We start from the raw sequence: 20,102 nt of genomic DNA on the forward strand, positions 1-20,102 counted from the left end.
CATTCTTTCGTGACGTTACAACGATTTGACCAACCTTCATTCTCTGTTACAACTTTTTCAAATGAACTATCCGAACTTTGTTTAATAATAAGTGCGTTCCCTGAATATTTCTTCGCTTCCAGCAATCAACAATTCCACACTTCGCCATCATCGACGAGACACCCGATATAAGGTTATCCGCAACCTCCCGATCAGAATGAAATAACAAGATTATAACAAAACACAATTTTTGTAACATATTGTGTTATAAATTAGTTAGTAGTTAAAATAACAGAAAATAACAAGTAACAATGCGAGATATAGTTTTGAAAGATTTCTGTTATGTGTTTCTGATCGGGCTCCGTTGTAGTCACACGTGCCGTCATTTAGTAACTAACATATACATCGTCAAAGCAGCTACATTATCGAAATGCCTGAGGTATTAAATCCAATATAGACGGATATCTATTCAAATTTACGGGAGGTTGTAAAGACATAATTGGGTCTACAGATACATATCTGGGTGACCGCACTAAATCGTCTCAATTGCTTAGAGTGGGATAAAAAGGCTTTGGCACATCTCAAATGAGCTCAAAAAAGATAGATGAGGGAGTGTTTATTGGTGTTTGCAGACATTTAAAATCCCGTCGAATTGACGATTGGATGTAACACATTGTTTCGTAACATCACGGCGATGTGACGTGTTCCTTATCTTTGAATCTTTGCAAGTATAATATATACAATATTTCAGTATACTTAGGGACGATTCATAAATTACGTAACGCTTTTAGGGGAGTGGGGGGAGGGGGTACGACAAGTCTTGACATAGGGGAAGAGATCGTTACGTCGGCCCTCTTTTGTTCATTTTATTCGTAAACGACATATCATACATTCTCAAAAACATAAAAGTTCTTATCTATGCCGACGACATGAAGCTCTTTTTAGAAATTAGGAACGAACAAGACATAAAGATATTACAGGAAGAAATACATATGTTTTACCTCTGGTGTAACAAAAGCCTTCTGCAACTAAACGTAAAAAAATGTAATGCAATAACTTTTAGTAGGAAACGAAATACACCTGACATTTCAATCACTCTAGGAAATCAAGTGGTACAAAAGTGCGAAAGAGTTAAAGATTTGGGAGTCATTCTAGATTCAAAATTAACATTCATTGACCATTACAACACAATCATCAATAGAGCAAATAACATGCTTGGATTTATAAAGCGTTTTAGTTACAATTTTAAGGATCCATATACAATTAAAACATTATACATCTCGTATGTAAGGTCAATACTGGAATATTGTAGCATAGTTTGGTCACCTTTCTCAATCACACATGAAGAAAGAATAGAATCAGTACAAAGGCAATTTTTATTGTTTGCACTTCGCAAAATAGGTTGGACACGATTTCCTCTCCCATCTTATAAAGCTCGCTGTATGCTCATTAACATCCAAACACTAAAAGAGCGCCGAGAATATGCAATGGTTTCATTTCTAAACGATATAATTTCGTGTCGTATTGATTCAGTCGAACTTCTATCTAAACTTAATTTTTATATACCTTCCCGGCAGTTACGAATCCGAAATACATTTATAACAAACAATTATCGTACAAATTATGCCAAGTTTGGACCATTAAATCAGATGATGGCAACTTACAACAAGCACTGCGAAGCTATTGACTTAACAATGACAAAAAGCAAATTAAAAAAATATTTCAATTCTATTCGCTTATAAAGAACATCCTAAAGTAGTGCTATGTAAACCAGATAGTGTTTAGTTTAGTTATTAGTATTTTATGTTTTAAGTGTATACTATATTTTATCGTTGTAACAAAACGGTCTACTCATGTTTGACGACAATAAATAAATAAGTAACATGTATTCAGCGAAGAAAAAAAATTTCAATGAATTTGTTACGTAATAGAGGAGGGGGATGGAGACATTTGTGACAATTTGTTGCATGGGGGGAGTCAATTTTGGGAAATTTTTGCGTTACGTAATTTATGAATGGTCCCTTAGCACTGTCGATTGTCTGGCGCTTAAATTGTGCTCGCTTTATCATATAAATCCACTTGATTAAGCCCAACAATACAAATATCATACTATAAACTCGGGTCGGGAAACTGTTTCCTTACCAAATTAAATAAAGCAATACTGCCAGTTTACTTTTGTTTGTGAAATATGTGTTAAAAGCTGCTATTCTGGCTCCGTTAAACTACCAGATTGAGCCCTGTCAAATAATTTAATGTGTCAAATGGCTCAAATCTATCAACAACATATATGAAAACACATTTCTTGGATTGTTCAATTATTTTTGCGACAATTAAAAAAAATAAACTGTAGCGTGATTTTTCGACTACCCCATATTGTAATTCGAATAAATTATCATTAAACGGTTAAATGTGATAAATATTTAAAATTTTACTCAAAACAATAGCACCAGCGCAACTTACAGAGTTGAAGATTTTCGTGACGTTACAACGCAATGAGATATCGCTTTTCTGAAAAAGGAGCGTTGTAACGTCACGAAAGTTAAAAGATGCTTAATAAGAAACAAAACAATAAAAAATATATTTAATGACACCTAGTTATTTGAATGCTATTTAGAAATACATCATAGAAGATTTGTTCTTGATAAAAAATCTTATAGAGCAGATATTTTGACTTTTATAGAAATACGTTGAAAGTTCTAATTTGTGACGCGTTGTAACGTCACGTTACATTATCGGTCATAAAACAATTCTCTTCCAGTATATTCAGTTTATGTTTATTGAATCCTTAGTGAAATTTTGTGTACTTTCCGAATCTGTAATAAGTTTTGATGTAGGCGTTCATTTGATAAAGTTATAACGTATTAATGGAATGAAGAATCGTCAAATCGTTGTAACGTCACGAAAGAATGTGTCACTTGATGATCGCCGCACAACTCAGCTTGCCTTTATAACCCAACGCATTCATCCGAAAAACCTGAATGCATTGACGCAACTTCCGATGCACATCCGCTTCATCCTTGCGATCCGGAAAGGCCAACAAAATCTTCGCTTTGAAATCCTTCTAACTCAAAATATGCTGACGTGCGTCCAAAAACCACTGATGAGCAGTACTTGCTAGACGACACGTCGCACAGAGGAGTAATTGGGGTCGAATCCTGGCCAAAATTATTTGCTGCTGCAATTGTTGTTATTATGCCTTAATATGAACTAAAAATAGACAATTACTAGTTTTTGGAACAATTTGGCATCTACCCACCTACCAGTGCAGAGGCCAATTTTCTATATCCTTTCAAATACTAGTAATTTCTAGGTGGTCTTTGTGAATACATTTATTTTTCCAGTTGCATAAACATTTGATCAGTGGGAAAGGGAGAAGAAAAGGGACGCCTGTGCATATTTTCATAGAGATACATGTTGGCAAACATAATATTTGGCCCTACAGCATTTCGGTGTACCTCAAATTAGTTAAAATTTCAATATTTTCAAATCGCTTGGAATTAGTGGATCGGAAGAGTTCGAATATTTTTTGTATAGCTGAAATCTTGTATTGTAATACTGCTTCAGCAACTTTGCCGGATCTAGCCGTATAATGTAACTTTTTTATAATTCAAATTTGGAATAAAACGTTAAAACAAGGTATTTTTTAAAGTTGGTGCAATACACAGCAAGTTTACTTTTTTAGTTAGTTTTAAGCTGAAGTTAAACAAACGGTTGTGTTGAACTACGTTTGTAATAATATTATCTTATTTCATACAGTCATCATCACTAGAAAGCGATTTTGCTGAATATATAACGAAAACGATTAAAATATCCCTTAAAATATCACCATTGGGCATACATGCAAAAATTCTTTAACAATTTTTGATATACTCCTAATTTTGCCACGTTATACAGTAGGTTCTTAGGTATTTAAAACAAATATAACGAAACAAAAAAATCGAAAAAATATATTTTGGTTTTTGGCCAAGAATTTGTTCTAGTTACTCCTCTGTGCGTCGCGTAGAGCAATGTAGATTTGTCACTCCATTAGTATATCTCCTGATAATGGTCGATGGAACTGATCCACTCAGATACGCCACAACCTTCTCTGAAAACAGGTATCAACTGTTTCAGCTCCTACGGATGGAAGAATTTTTCTCTGCTGACGTGGACACTATCTTCCACATTTTCTTCATCGCCGTTATCGTTATCTTTAACATCGCTATGTTCATTTTCCTCCCCGTTCTGTTCCGACACGTTCGTACCAGTCGGATTCAACGAACGACGCTTCGCTCTCGGCATGTTTACTCTTGCCGTTAATTCGAGAGATTCACTGTTCGAGTTGCCGTTACCTCCGGACGCTGGAGTTAGTGCTACGCCACCCGTTTTCGATGGAGTTCACGCCGATTTCGCTTAACGGAACTTGTCGCTGATGGACTCCGATTGACGAGTTGGAATCCGAAATTCTCAACCGATTACACTCGCGCCGCTGCCAGGAGATTTCTACAGTTCAACAGCTAATCCGATTCTATCCCACTTCTGAAAATTACTGTGGTGTTTTACGGGACGTTCGTAAGCGATTTTACACTGAACACGTTTTTTAGGTAAAGAAAATAAAATAGCGTGCTTTATTACGCGACGGTTTAATTGAGACTAACTTACACGTCGAGCAGGAAGCTTGTTAGACCTCTTGCTGAAAAGGTTACCGGATGCGCGTGAACGCAGACTTGTCAAGTGACAGCTAGACGCAGAAAAAATTGAGGGGTAATACTCTGCTGAGAAATAGGACTGTCAGCACAAGGTTGCTACACTATATTAAAGGGGAAAAATATTATTAAGACTAATCTTTGTTATCCTTTTGTTTTCAAGGCTAAGTCCACGCGCGTGACGCGCTTTTCATTCCACCAGGCAACGGAGCTCGTCGCGCCACGAAGAAAATTAATCCGAAGTTGATTATTGTTACAGACATCGAGCAAAGTGATACGTTGATTTCAATGATAACATTAAAAGTCAATTTCGCAAAAACATGTTCTTTGTTTTTATTCCTGTCAATACTGTTTATGGACATCAATGATGTTTGCCATAATATACAGAAAATTTCTAATTTTTCCAAATTTCGATCTACTGAGAAAATATACTTTTTTCAATGAATCAAACAAACATCACTGGAATTTTAAAGAACAATCGTTGAACTATCATTTTGGTGCTTGACCGCTGATTTATTAAAAAAATTAGGGTATAATATCGATGTTAATAAAAAAGTGTTATACAACAAAAAAAATCTTTCGCTGATATCGGTTTTTTAATAAGTTAAGTAGTAAGTGAATATATAATATTCATTTAAGTCAAACATTGAAGAACAATGTAATTTTTTTAAATTGATTAATTTAAACTAGATATATTTGACTTTGAAATTTACGCCGGGTCGAAAATTACCCATTATAGCAGCAATGGATAATTTTGTAGTTACAGCGTTTGAGGGTTTGAGGGTTAATGAAGTATTTGTGGTCAAATTTGGTCTGAAAAGATTTCGAGCTGGAAACTAATATAAAATTCAAACTGATTTAAAATTTTTCAACAAGTTGAAAATTTTCGGGAGGGGTCCGTACCCCCAGGACCCTCCCTCTGGTTTCACCACTGTTCATTAAAGCATAAGAGTCCCATATCCTTACTAGACTATTGTGCTCCATAGTAGATGTTTTACGTAATGTATTTAATTATGTTGAATTTTGTGAAACGCGGTACGTCTTAGAAACCTATGTGAATCCAATATAATTTCAATTTACAAGCTTGTAGAAGTTTTAATAATGTAATATAATTTGTTAGTGGAAGAAAACGTGACGAAATAGGGCGATTAGAACCATTCGTGAAGATAGTGAGAGCATTTAATATTTTGCGCCGGCACAGAGGAGTAAATGGGGTCGAATGCTTGCCAAATTTATTTACTGTTGCTATTGCTGTTATTGAGCCTTACTATGAAATAAAAAGAGACAATAACTAGTTTTTGGAGCAATTGAGCATGTATCCACCCACCAGTACAGAGTAAATTTTTTATATCCCTTCGAATACTAGTCATTTCGAAGATTGTTTTGTGAATACATTTGTCTTTTCCAATTGCACAAACAGTTGATCAGTGGAAAAGGGAGTAGGAAAAGGGCAAAGTGTGAACATGTTCATAGAGATGAGTCAAAATTTCTCAAGGGGGCCATCCAAATAAATCAATTTCGCAATTTTGATAGAAGATACAACTTTTTGGTAGTATATTGCGAAAAAAACTGTGCCTTTGTATCAATTTTCATCATTTTAAAGTCCAAAGTTTAAATAGAATGTAATGAATTGCAATACTTGCCTAGGAATTGTGGTGAATAACTTTGTGTTAATATTACTATTGATTTATTTTTGAACGAACTTACCATCTGAAAAGAGAACAGAGAAAAATGATAACCATAAATTTCAAGTACGATATGTTCAAAACTTTCACAATTATATTCTCTATAAGTATCTAGGTTGTCATCACATTATATTTAGAAAACCGATTAAACACTTCTATCAGTGAGCTGAGACACACATAGTTTCCAGAATTCATGCGAAGTAGGCTCCCAACTAAATGTGCGATGAACACAGTTTCGAGTCCTGCACGAATAAAACTTTAAATAATCTGAATACATTTTAAAAATCAAATAAAGGAAATAAAATTAAAAAATAATATATCACAAAAATGGAAAAAGAATATCAAATTTATAAAATGAGTAGAATGATTAACCTTCTTTAGGTGTTAGGGTCAATATGACCCTAAATTAACTTTCAAATTGCGATAACTTTTTATGTTTTGTATCGAGAAGTTTTAAAATTCTTGACCTTTTCTCTTTCAACTATACAAGTTCAAAATTTTCGAACATTCCTGAAGGGCTGTACAAAAAAGTTACGACTAAGGTGTTAGCGGGCCATATTGATCCGGATTTCGAACTCAGTTGTAAGACACATTTTAAGTCAAACCTTTATGTACTTGTACCCAAATTGTTTGTTGGAGTTTCAGCTGCCAGTTTCTGGTAAATTTTGCAGTTTTTTTACCTGGTTGAGAATCGGTACCAAATGGGGCCATGTTTGGCATACATAGATGTATCATAAATCACAGGTTTATTGACAAAATACTATTAACAGGGCCGCCGAGAGGGGGGCGGCTTGTCTCCTCCGGGTGTCTTCGTTCAGGTAAATCCGAATTCGCCCGGAAGAATCCATTGGATTATTTTGCAATTTTGCGTTGCCTTTTTCTTTACCAGGAATCGCCCAGCACCCAGTCCTCATAAACATCATCCTCGGGTTGCAGGCCGTAATTGTTAAGGAGGGCCCCTCTTGGCGTTGACAAATATTATTTTAAAAGTGCCATTTGGCTTTACTTTCCCCCATTGAACCTTCGCTTCAATTGATTAATGTTCCTCACAAAGATTCTCGAAAGAAACTGAAGTGTAATTTCACACCCAGTGTTTGTTTGCTGAGGAGTAGAGCAAAGCTCGCTCGGGTTATCCTTCACAGCGAGAGTGGTTGGTGCTTTTGGATTCTTTGTGAATATCCGAGAAAGCGAATCACTACATCCAACTAAATCAACAAAACTGTTAACAAATGCAAAAACATACAACTAAATGTGAACGGCACAGAAAGGTGGAGTGCTTTACCAAAACATTACACTCTACGGTGAATGTTAAGAAAATAAGATATTTTTCCTCTAGTGCTACGAGCTACATAAGAAATAAAACAGTGCAAATTTATTTGTTTTTAAGCATTTTATACAATAAAAAGCAATGGAAGCGCTCCAAAATTCTGTCGAGTGATCACTTTAATTCGAAATTCGAATTGATTTCAACGCATACCCATGTGTCTCTTGAAGTCTATCCCCTGCTCAGTAAAATTTTGCTGGTCAAACTAGAGGCGGTAACTCTACTTCTATTTGAGAGCTCAATTGGTCAAATGAGTCATCAAAAACTCTTGATATACCAAAAGAATTCGAAATTAATCCAAAAAATTAAATTTAAAATTTAATATATTTGGTTTGCCGTTCATTGACACAAAATCTATAAAAATCATATTCAGATACGAGATGATACCGAAACATTTTTGTAAAGGGGTCATACTCAAATGACATAGCTTTTTTCGGCGATTGTCGACTACCAATTCCCCCTAGCAAAGAGGCCAGGGATGGAAAAAAATAAATACGTTTTACTATTCTTTCAAATACGGCCTTTTCAGTTGTTTCCGAGCCTTTCAACGGAGCAGATCGTTATACTTCACAGTGGTGTTCGGTGTGTAAGTTTCAGTGAGTGAAGGTCAGCCTTTGTTCGTTTGTTGGCTGCCGTTCTGCTGGTGCCGGTGGCAAGTCCAGTATTGTTTTCGCTGGTACGGAACAATCGACGTTACTGCAGATAAGTTTTGTCTGTTTTTCCGGTATATACAACGCTCTGCCTTCGTGCTTAAATTACCATCTGATATTCTCATGGAAGGCCCTGATTCCCCTAACACGCGCATTGCCCCCCGTATAAAACAGTACCCTCTAGATTCCACTGGGCCATGGGTAGTGTACTTTCGGTCCGGGGAGAAATTAATGTTATTGTATTGAAACTTTCTCGAGACCTGACTGCTAACTACCCGGCCGTAGCTCAGATAACAGGTGTTCGGACAAACAAGATACGTGTTCTAGTGAATAACCTCGGACAGGCAAAAGCGATTGCTTGCTGTGAGCGCTTTACGCGGGAATTTAAAGCGTACGTGCCTTGTGTGGCCGTAGCAATCGATGGGGTTGTGTCCGAACCGGGCCTGAAATTCGAAGAACTGTTGGAGCTCTGGGTTGGCTGCTTTAAGATTAAGATCTTAGACCGCAAACAATTGTGTACCGCATACACCGAGCGAAGTAAGACTACCTACTCTCAATCAGGCTCGCTTCGGGTAACTTTCGCCGGGTCTTCTCTTCCCAACTACATCCTCCTTGACAAAGTTCGCCTACCTGTTCGCCTGTTTGTACCGCGCAATTGCAAGCAGTTGGGCCACACAGCCACCTATTGTGGAAATAAAAAACGATGAGGCAAATGTGAGGGAGAGCATGAGGATGACTCTTGCGGCAAAGCAACTGAAAAGTGTATTTACTGCGGGGGCCCTTCGCATGCTCTTCAATCATGCCCGTACATGCGTACAAACAACGCGGGGATAAAATTAAACGCTCCCTTAAGGAACGCTCGAGGCGCTCTTACGCAGAAATGCTAAAGAATACTTCGACATGTGTCCTGTCTGAAAATCTCTTTGCTGGTTTGGCTCGCGCTGAGCAAGAATCTGACGACCCACGAGAGGGAACATCTCTTGTTAACCCGGGGGAGTCCAGGAAGAGGAGAACTCTAGCCTCCCCTAGACTACCTCGTTAGGGTTTCAAGATCTCCTCTGAGAGTGCACCAACAACATCTAATAAATCCAACGGAAGTGCTACCAAAAATCCGAAGTAAGTTACTCCAGGGCTTGGAAACTTTAATTCTAACAAGGACTACCCCCCCCCCACTTCCAGGTACAGCAGAAACCCCGAGTGTCTCTCTTTTTCAAACAGACACTCAGTCCAGTAATGGACTAATGAAATTTGCTGACATCGAAGACTTAATTTTCACAGCTTTCAATGTTACTGATCCTCTTAAAAGCCTTCTGATACGTTTTCTCCCTATAGTGCAAACATTTTTGAAGCAGTTGACTACTAAATGGCCCCTCCTTGCAGCGATCGTATCCTTCGATGGCTAAGTCATCGAACGAGGTCACCGATTCGATCACTGTTCTACAGTGAAACAGCAGAAGTATCCTCCCGAAAATCGATTTCTTTAAATTTTTACTAAATAGTTTAAAATGTGATGCTTTCGCATTACGTGAAACTTGGTTAACTTCCGATATAAATCTCATCTTCCACGACTTTAATATAATTCGTCTGGATCGAGAAAACCCCTATGGAGGAGTACTTTTAGGGATTAAAAAGTGCTATTCTTTCAATCGAATTAACCTCCCTTCGACACCAGGCATTGAAATTGTCGCTTGTCAAGTTCTAATCAAAGGCAAAGACCTTTGTATTGCTTCCATCTACATTCCTCCTAGAGCCTCGGCAGGGCACCGAACGCTTTGTAATATCACGGAATCCTTACCGGCACCGCGGCTAGTTCTAGGAGACTTTAACTCGCACGGTACGGTATGGGGCTGTCTTCATGATGATAATAGATCAACATTAATCCAAGATCTTTGCGATAATTTCAACATGACCATCTTAAACACGGGAGAAATGACGCGGATTCCCACACCACCAGCACGCGCAAGTGCGTAGGATTTATCGCTATGCTCGATATCGCTACAGTTAGATTACAGGTGGAAGGTTATCCCTGATCCCCACGGTAGTGATCATTTCCCTATCGTGATTTCAATTGCTAACGGTTCAAGACCATCAGAAACTATCAATGTCTCGTATGCCTTCACACGGAACATCGATTGGAAGAGTTACGCGACCACTATATCCGCTAAAATCGAATCTACTCAAGAACTTCCTCCGGAGGAAGAGTACAGGTTTTTGGCTAGCTTGATTCTCGACAGTGCGAATATAGCTCAGACTAAACGCAGTTATTGACGCCGGTTCGTCGACTGGCTAACGAAAGAAACAGTGATGAGCACTCTTGGGGGTACAGCTCGACGTATGCGTAACTGAAACAGTACCAACGAGAACGTGGAATATTCAAACCGCTGGATATTCGCTTTCGCCTAGAAAATCTGCCAGGACTCTGTCCCGGTACTGAAAACGTAACGCGCCGTGTCTCCTTACGATACCGCCAACGAAACACCGTTTTCGATGGTGGAGTTCTCACTTGCTCTTTTCATGCAACAATAACACTGACACTGCAAAAAGGCGCTTGTTGAACATATTTAACAAGTTTCGTGAGGGTAATATTATCCCTCATGACTGGAGGCAAGTGAAGGTCATCGCCATCCAAAAACCAGCAAAAACCAGCCTCCGACCACAACTTGCATCGACCGATTGCAATGCTGCATTGTATTCGGAAGTTGTTCGAGAAAATGATCCTGTTTCGCCTCGACAATTGGGTCAAAGCAAATGGCTTACTGTCAGATACACAATTTGGCTTCCGCAAAGGCAAAGGGACGAACGATTGCCTTGCGTTGCTTCCTACAGATATCCAAATGGCCTATGCTAGCAAAGAGCAGATGTCCTCAGTCTTCTTGGATATTAAGGGGGCTTTTGACTCAGTTTCTATCAACATTCTGTCAGAGAAGCTGCACCAGCATGGTCTTCCAACGATTTTAAATAACTTTTTGCTAAACCTGTTGTCTGAAAAGCACATGCACTTTTCGCATGGCGATTTAACAACATCGCGATTTAGCTACAAGGGTTTAAGGCAACTTGCAGACGACGGGGTGGTCTCTGTTACAGGGCCCGAAGCTGCCGATTTGCAAGTACCAATGCAAGAAACCTTGGACAATTTGTCTGCTTGGGCTCTCCAGCTGGGTATCGAGTTTTCCACGGAGAAAACTGAATTGGTTGTCTTTTCTAGGAAGCGTGAGCCGGCACAACTCCAGCTTCTATTAATGGGTGTAACGATCAATCGGGTTTTCACATTTAAATATCTCGGGGTTCGACTCTAAAGGTACCTGGGGATGTCACATTAGGTATCTGAAACAGAAATGCCAACAAAGGATCAATTTTCAATTTTCTCCGGACAATAACTGGAACATGGTGGGGTGCACACCCAGGAGACCTGATCAGGTTATACCAATAAACGATATTGTCCGTTATGGAGTACGGGTGTTTCTGTTTCCGCTCCGCTGCGCACATACACTTCATCAAACTAAAGAGAATCAAGTATCGTTGCTTGCGCATTGCCTTGGGTTGCATGCACTCGACCCATACGATGAGTCTCGAAGTGCTGGCGGGCGTTCTACCGCTAAAAAATCGATTTTGGGAACTCTCATATCGATTACTCGTCCGATGCGACATCTTGAACCCGTTGGTGATTGAAAACTTCGAGAGGCTCGTCGAGCTTAATTCTCAAACCAGATTTATGACCTTGTACTTCGACTACATGGCACAGACCATCAATCCTTCTTCGTATAATCCCAACCGCGTCCGTCTCCTAGATACTTCTGGTTCTACTGTGTTTTTCGACACACCCATGAAGGAAGAGATTCGTGGAATCCCGGACCATATACGCCCGCAAGTGATCCAAAATGTATTTTATAATAAATTCCGAGAAGACGACTGCGACAAAATGTTTTACACCGACGGATCAAATCTCGATGGGTCCACTGGCTTCGGTATCTTTAATGATAATGTCACCGCTTCATTGAAGCTCGATGATCCAGCTTCAGTTTACGTCGCCGAATTAGCTGCTATTCAGTATACCCTTGGGATCATCGACACATTACCCACAGATCACTACTTCATCATTTCGGACAGTCTCAGCTCTATCGAGGCTCTTCGTTCGGTGAAGCCTAAAAAGCAATTCCCGTATTTTTTGGGGAAGATACGGGAGTCTCTGCGCAAGTTATCTGAAAAATCTTACCAGATTACCTTTGTTTGGGTCCCCTCTCATTGTTCTATCCCGGGCAATGAAAATGCCGACTCATTAGCAAAGGTGGGCGCATTAGATGGTGACATACGAAAGACCAATCTGCTTCGAAGAATTTTTTAGTATATGTCGTCAGAGGACACTCAACAGTTGGCAAACCTCGTGGAGCAATGGGGAACTTGGACGATGGCTACATTCGATTATCCCAAAGGTATCAACAAAGCCTTGTTTCGGAGGGATGGATGTGGGTCGAGATTTCATACGTGTAATGTCCCGGCTTATGTCCAACCACTACACATTGGATGCGCATTTGCGGCGTATTGGGCTTGCAGAGAGTAGTATGTGCGCTTGTGGCGAGGGCTATCACGACATCGAGCACGTTGTCTGGGTGTGCGCCGGGTATTGTGACGCCAGGTCTCAGTTAAAGGATTCCCTTCGGGCCCAAAGTAGACAATGTTTCAGTTCGTGATATTTTGGTAATTCGCGATTTCCCCTATATGTCCTTTATTTATACTTTCATAAAAACGATAAATATCCCAATGTAGCCCTTTTTTTATTTCTCGTTATTAGAAGTTTCCTCCTGCCTTGTGGAACCGATCACCTCCAGAGTGCCACTATGTAACCGCCGTCGCCCTTATCACTACGGAAATTGAAGCGACAGCGACTCGAGGCTCGATGACTCTTGAAGGATTCCCCGCGGGTCCGAAGAACACCATTCGCCAATCCGACCTACTAGACTGAGGCGCTAATTTGTTTCACAGTTTTGCTCTTCTCTCCCAGTAACAATCTACGCTTTCTCTCCCCTGTCCTTGATACAACTGCTGCTACACCGATTTTGGAAATAAGCCCCCCTTTGAATATCTTGACCAAGCATAAGTCTCCGATAAAACATCAAATTTGTATTCTGTATTCCTAGTTTTAAGATACTGTAATTTTTAATCTTTGTTGAAACTATTGTCCTCCATCTTGTAAATAGAATTGTATCCCTTGTCTACGCTTTTTCCTTCATTGGCACTACAAACAAATAGAACAAAAAATGGTACATAAATATAACATTTCAGTGGACTATACATAATATCAGTGAACTCCAATGGATTTCAAACATTGACTTTTTTGTACTCAGGCAATACAAAGTGGTGGGGGCCCGTACGTTGGACCCCCCGGGCCCCTTATTTTCTCTTCGCTGCCCTGACTATTAATAAACATAAACAAAACAAAAAATAGAATGTACATGTACAAAACTGAATGATACGCCCGATCTTGGATGTTCCGCATTACGATTCCAATGCCGATTCCGTCAGTACAATAGTATTTCTCATAGTACTGAAGAAGCGACAAAGTGGTCAATCAATGAAACTGATTCCAAAGTTTTGTAATATTCTTGAAAGCTTATATAAAATCTCATATAACTTGAAATTGATACTCTGATTTAAATACTGACCCTGGATTCTACGTGAAAACCATCCAGAAGATTCGGAACATCCGTAAAACTGGCTATTTAATGAATCTTGTCCTAGTATTTTGAAGTTTTTCGAAAACATTTGTTAACGTTGAATTCGCATAAATCCATAGTTTCGAGTGAAAAATTTATCCTATTGGTCACATAACGACCATCTGGAAAATCCAGAATATTTGCTGAACAAATCGATTCATAAAGTTGGTCTTAGAACCAGGAGTTTTTTAGTGTTTCTTGAATTCTCATTTGAATGAGTTCGTACTAAAGACCTACACACATGTTTTTGGCTGCATAATGACCTTCCGGAAGACCTGGAACATCCGTGGACCTGGCTTATTCATAAACCTTGTCCGAGATTTTTCTGAAAAGATTTTTGGAAATATCATTCGCATAAACAGGGAATCTATTAGCAACGTATTGACTTTCTGAAAGATCCGGAACTGGCCCTAGAAGCCTGTGGTTTTCTTGATTTTTTTTTCAGAATTATTATTGTAAAAAATCGTATTTGTGGCCAGAGCCAAGGCTTTTATTGGTTTCGTAGAAACTTTCCGGATGATCCGCAAAAAACTTCAGTGTTCAGCTATACGGATATACCGGGTCTTCCGGATGATTTTCACGTAGAATATAGGGTCAATAGTTGAGTCAAAGCATCAATATAATTTTAGAGCGGTTTTTATATAAGCTTTCAAGAATATTACAGTTTGATTGACCACATTGTCGCTCGTTCAATATTATGAGAAATACTATTATACCACCGGAATCGGCATCGGAATCGTAATTCGGAACATCCAAGATCGGTCTGTGTTCGTTCTCAGCGGTAGGACTCATTTCCTGCCATCCAACTTTCGACACACAAAACTCAAACGTATACGGAAAAGCAACACAAAGACGGACTGTGATAGAAGTGGAAAGGAAACAATGAACTACGATCAAGCGACCGCCGCCGGCGGTCGCTGGCTTAGACTGTACTAATTTTATTTGGTACTTTTGTCGCTGGTAATAATACAGTGGCGAGGGTATCTGCAAAGATTGCGCTCTGCCGCAACATCCTCCCCCACCAAAACGAATGTTTTCTAATAATAAGATAAACATTATCGAATATTATTTCAATCTGTGGACGGTACTGCTGGAAGATCATCCATGAAACGTTTCATTCATTGTTGTTCAGCTGTACAATAGAATCCCATAATGGTGACACGATGGCAGTGAAGAATTACTTCGACGGTACACTTGCCGTTGATGAACGCATTCGGGGATGTTGCTATTCGCGCAACTGGGAATTGATCTCGGAGGAGAAATGCATTCCACTAAGCGGCTGCAAGTATCCCCACACCAGATTAGCACCGCTGGGGATTGATATTGCTAAGCGGCTGCATATTTGCCCACACCGGCATAGCTGAAGTGACGCGAAATAAACCCGTAGCCGGTTGTCCTCACAAGGATTCTATTGGAATTATCGGGTGGCAGGCTGTAGTGGCACGTTGAAATCCTGGTCATGGCACCAATGTTCGTTCTCAGCGGTAGGACTCATTTCATGCCATCCAACTTTCGAAACACAAAACTCAAACGTATACGGAAAGCAGCACAAAGACAGACTGTGATAGAAGTGGAAAGGAAACAATGAACTACGATCAAGCGACCGCCGCCGGTGGTGGCTGGCTTAGACTGAACTAATTTTATTTGGTACTTTTGTCGCTGGTAATAATACAGTGGCGAGGGTATCTGCAAAGATTGCGCTCTACCGCAACAGTCTGTTATGTACAAATTTGATATATACATTCTCATTTTTTGCTTTGTTTGTTTTACATTTCTTATAAAAGAAATGTATAGAATTAGCTATATACCATTCGCATCAGCTCGACAATTTGGGACAATGTCTGTGTGTGTATTAGACCGGCAACGAAAACTCTAATCCACTCACAAGAGTTTTCAAGTTTGTATGTGAAAATATATGAAAAATAGGCAAATGAAACAATAAATTCAGTACAAAATGCCAGTATTATCTTGTGCATCTCAAAATTTGCATTTATTTTGTTTAAAGTGTCAGGATCAACTCATGTTTTTAGTGACCGAGGTCGATAGATTGAAAATCAAATTGTAATGCCTGAAGATATTTAGGTATGAAGAAAACCATTTTTGTTGTAAAAATCACTTTCAACTGTCCAAACAAAAGGTTCTTTTGAAAATTTTCTCCAGAAATAGTCTTGTTATCCAGTGTAGCGCATTCCTCTGTATTTGACTCCTAAAGTGCACAGACTCTGGGTCTTACTATAAAAATTGATTCAGTCAGACACTAGTTACACTGTACCAGTTATATTATACATAAATAATACATTTCTATGCATTGTGATCAAAAAATATAACACGTATAGCATAAAGTATAGTTAACCCTTAACGCTGTTTTAAAACAATATTACGCAAAACATCTTAAAATTATCACAGTAATGTATTGAAACTATGAAACAATTTTCACAAAAGTTTAAAAAAAAAATTTGCGCCTTTGAGGGTAATATGATACAAAAAGTAAAATGTGATATCAATTGATACAAAAAATATCTATTGCACATTTTTAAAAGACCTATTATGTACAACAATAATGTTGCCAAAAACGGAACCCATTTGTTGCCAAAATCTGAGTGTACCGAAAAGGGAGCATGCAAAAATCGGAACGTGCCAAAAACGGAATCTTACTGTACTATCATTGAACAGCCTCCAAGAAACATAAAAAACTACAAGGGGCAGCCCTATGGGGTTGCACGAGCTGTAGACGTAGGACTATACTACTTAATGGAAAATATTTATTTTCTTAGTACATTTATAGTAATAATAAATCAAATATATTTCTTACGTATGGTTCCAGGGTTGTTAATGCGATACATTTTTCACGATAATTTATCGACGTTACTCGTTAACGATAATGTATCGTCATCGGAAACTCCGTTAACGATAATGTATCGTCGCCTTCATCGTCATCGTCGATAATTGTATCGGCGCTTTCATCGTCATCGTCGGTTCATCGGTTATCGCGATACATTTTGCTTTACTTTCCAGTTTATTGGAGTTGAAGTTGATGAGGTTAACTTTCAATTGTTTAGAAATAAATACCTATTGAAGGACATGTTGTTGGCAGTTGAAAATCAATAGTTTTGGACATTTTCTATGCACAGCGGGGTCTGACGATGCGTCAAAATGAAATTATTTCAACTTTTCGGGAAAATGTATTATGTTGAAGGGAAAGTTGTTGGCAATTGAAAATCAATAATTTTGGACATTTCAATACGCAGAAGGGTCCGATGATGAGTCAAAATTGAATTTTTTCAACTTTTCGAGTAAGTTGGTGCTCAGAAGAGTCCCAGGTGCACAGTGTTTCCAAGCGGCAAAAAGGTGATCAAAATTGTTTTGACCATGAAGAAAACAAATTTTGAGCTATTGTGCGATTAGTAATTTTTAGCACGCAAAAACATATATTGAAAAAACTACTAAACCACTATTATTAGGCCGTTCACAAATTACACTTCACATTTAAGTCGTGTGGTGATTAACAGATTTTATTATAATTTTGATTTAAACCAGAAAATTTCGGATTTTGAAAAGGAGAATATACATATTTCCAATGCTTGATTTCCTTTTCTAGTTAGGAAACTTTTAGCCCCCTTCTCCGTTTCTTCGCTCCACTATGTAACAAGATGCTTCATGCTTCCTTCTTTTACCCTTAAATTTGTAGTGTAATTTATGTACGGCCTCATAATAGAGTTTTATTCGTTTTTTGAATACAGTGAAGACCCGTTTTTATCAGCCCCTTGGCGAATTATAGGCTGATAAAACGATGGCATTGACGAAATCGGCACATATTTTTGCTGGTTCTGAAGAGACGAAATCGAAACGCAAACACCTGGACTAACATATTTTTTTTCTTTCTTTTTAATAAACCGGAGCAGTTAAAATATTCTTCTTTAGTTCCTCGACAAAGCCTCATAACCCGTTCTGATCATTTAGTAAAAAAATTCCTTAAGGAGGTCTTACAGTACAGTATTATTATTTTTGTATATTTTGCATCTCTAAGATAAGAAAAATATGCTAAAGAAGGAATTTACTCGAATTTGACTTGAACGTAACCTAGAGCCCACCAAACGATTTTGATAGTGTTTGTTTTACAGATTCGTATTAGTATTCGTCTGCGGAAATTTGCGGCTTCCATACCAAAATATTGCTTTTTGGGTACTAAAACATTCGATAACTTCTAAGTTGTAAGAGATACAAATAAACTTACATTATAAAAATTCTGTATTTGCTTATGCTGAACAACATCTTGGAACATTTTGAAATTCTACAAAATTACCAGGAAAAGTATTTTGAAAAAAGCAATTTTCAGGGGTATATCAAAAAAATCTCCACAAATGTAAATTAAAATCGACAGATAGACACATAGTCTCTTCAGCGAAGTTAATACTTAAGATATTCTCAACAACTTTGCCAAAGAATTTTTTTTTTATTTTCATAAACATAAGCAAAAACTTTCTTCTCAGCTTTAGAGGAATTAATCACCCAACTAATACTTTTTAAATGCAAAAAATATAAATAAATTTTGCTAAAGACACTATAACTAAAAATGTTTTTCGTGGTTCTAAGAATTTCTTTCACCTTTTTGCCAATTTGGATCCTCGTGTGAATTGAAAATGTCCAAAACTATCGATTGCCCTTGAATATAAAAAGTTCGCGAAAAGTTGAAAAAAAAAATCTATTTTGATGCACCGACGGTACATTGAAAATGCCCAAAACTATTTATTTTCACTTACCAATAACTTCTTCAATATAACAAACTTTCCTCAATAGTTGAAAAAATCCATTTTGACACATCGTCGAACCCCCTGTGTATTGAAAATGTCCAAAACTATTGATTGTCAACTGCCAATAACTTTCCCTTCAATATAAAACTCTCCCGAAAAGTTGACAAAAAACTCCATTTTGACACATCGTCGGACCCCCCCCCCCCCCTGTGCATAGAAAATGTCCAAAACTATTGATTTTCAACTGCCAACAACATGTCCTTCAATAGTTATTTAATTCTAAACAATTGAAAGTTAACCGCATCAACTTCAACCCCAATAAACGGGAAAGTAACGCAAAATGTATCGCGATAACCGATGAACCGACGATGACGATGAAAACGACGATACAATTATCGACGATGACGATGAAGGCGACGATACATTATCGTTAACGGAGTTTCCGATGACGTTGACGGGTGGTTAACGTTATCGACGATGACGATTAATTATCGATTAACAACCCTGGTTTAATCACAACCAATCAACATCGAGTATTACATATTGAACCAAACCCTCTTGGTTATCAGGTCATTTCATTTGTAGTAGGTGATTGAATCCGATTGAACTTATTTAAGAAGATCTGAAGAAAGAAGACAGAAAACTGTGACCGAACTAATATCTGGAGCTAAATCTTTATAGCATAAGATTAGCTTATAAAAACTTTTCGATTGTGTGTTGTAAAAAACCCGGACCAGTGAAGAAAAATCAAATTTTAGACAATATAATCACATTTCATGTATAGACCAAGCATTCTAGTTATATTGTGCCATTATTATAACTTTCCTAAAGTACGCATACAAATATAGCGAATGCAGTGGTCTTAATCCTGTATCGAAACTATAAATATACATGAATCGAAAACAATTTTATATATGGACAAGATGCGTTTTTGCAACGGTTTTCAAGTGGCAGTGTATTAATTCATAAATAGGCTTTGTAGTATGTACCTATTAGTAGAATCAAAATACTATAGGCTGAGTGGAAATGAATCACGTGAAGGGGAAATGAATCAATGAATTGATCGAACGTAAATAAAAAACTTTCGTTGTGCAATTTAATAACAAATTAGATCTAACTACCTACACATTCGACTCAAACGTTAAACCCAAGCGCACAAAACAAAATGAATGAACGCTGATGATGATGGGTAGAGCGAAAGAGACAACTAGTACCACGACACTATGTTAACCGTGTTTGCAAATAGAGCTCGCATGTACAAACTATTTTGTGTACGAATAATTATACATAAAAGTGTGCTGGAAACGAGCACAACAC

At 38.1% G+C, this 20,102-nt stretch overlaps 1 protein-coding gene across 2 annotated transcripts in view; it reads right to left on the reverse strand.

Moving 5' to 3' along the window:
- Positions 1 to 6,260: 6,260 nt before the first annotated feature.
- LOC131682711 (homeobox protein homothorax-like) overlaps positions 6,261 to 20,102 on the reverse strand; it is a 904,179-nt gene continuing 890,337 nt past the window's right edge. The window contains exon 9 of one of the 2 annotated variants that reach the window (XM_058964749.1): positions 6,261 to 6,374. In XM_058964749.1, coding sequence (XP_058820732.1) covers positions 6,276 to 6,374 — 99 coding nt within the window. In that variant the 3' untranslated portion in view covers positions 6,261 to 6,275. The remainder of the gene's footprint in view (positions 6,375 to 20,102) is intronic. The other variant, XM_058966262.1, reaches the window with a different exon arrangement.

Source organism: Topomyia yanbarensis, chromosome 1 (genome assembly GCF_030247195.1).
Source record: "Topomyia yanbarensis strain Yona2022 chromosome 1, ASM3024719v1, whole genome shotgun sequence".
Taxonomy (NCBI): domain Eukaryota; kingdom Metazoa; phylum Arthropoda; class Insecta; order Diptera; family Culicidae; genus Topomyia; species Topomyia yanbarensis.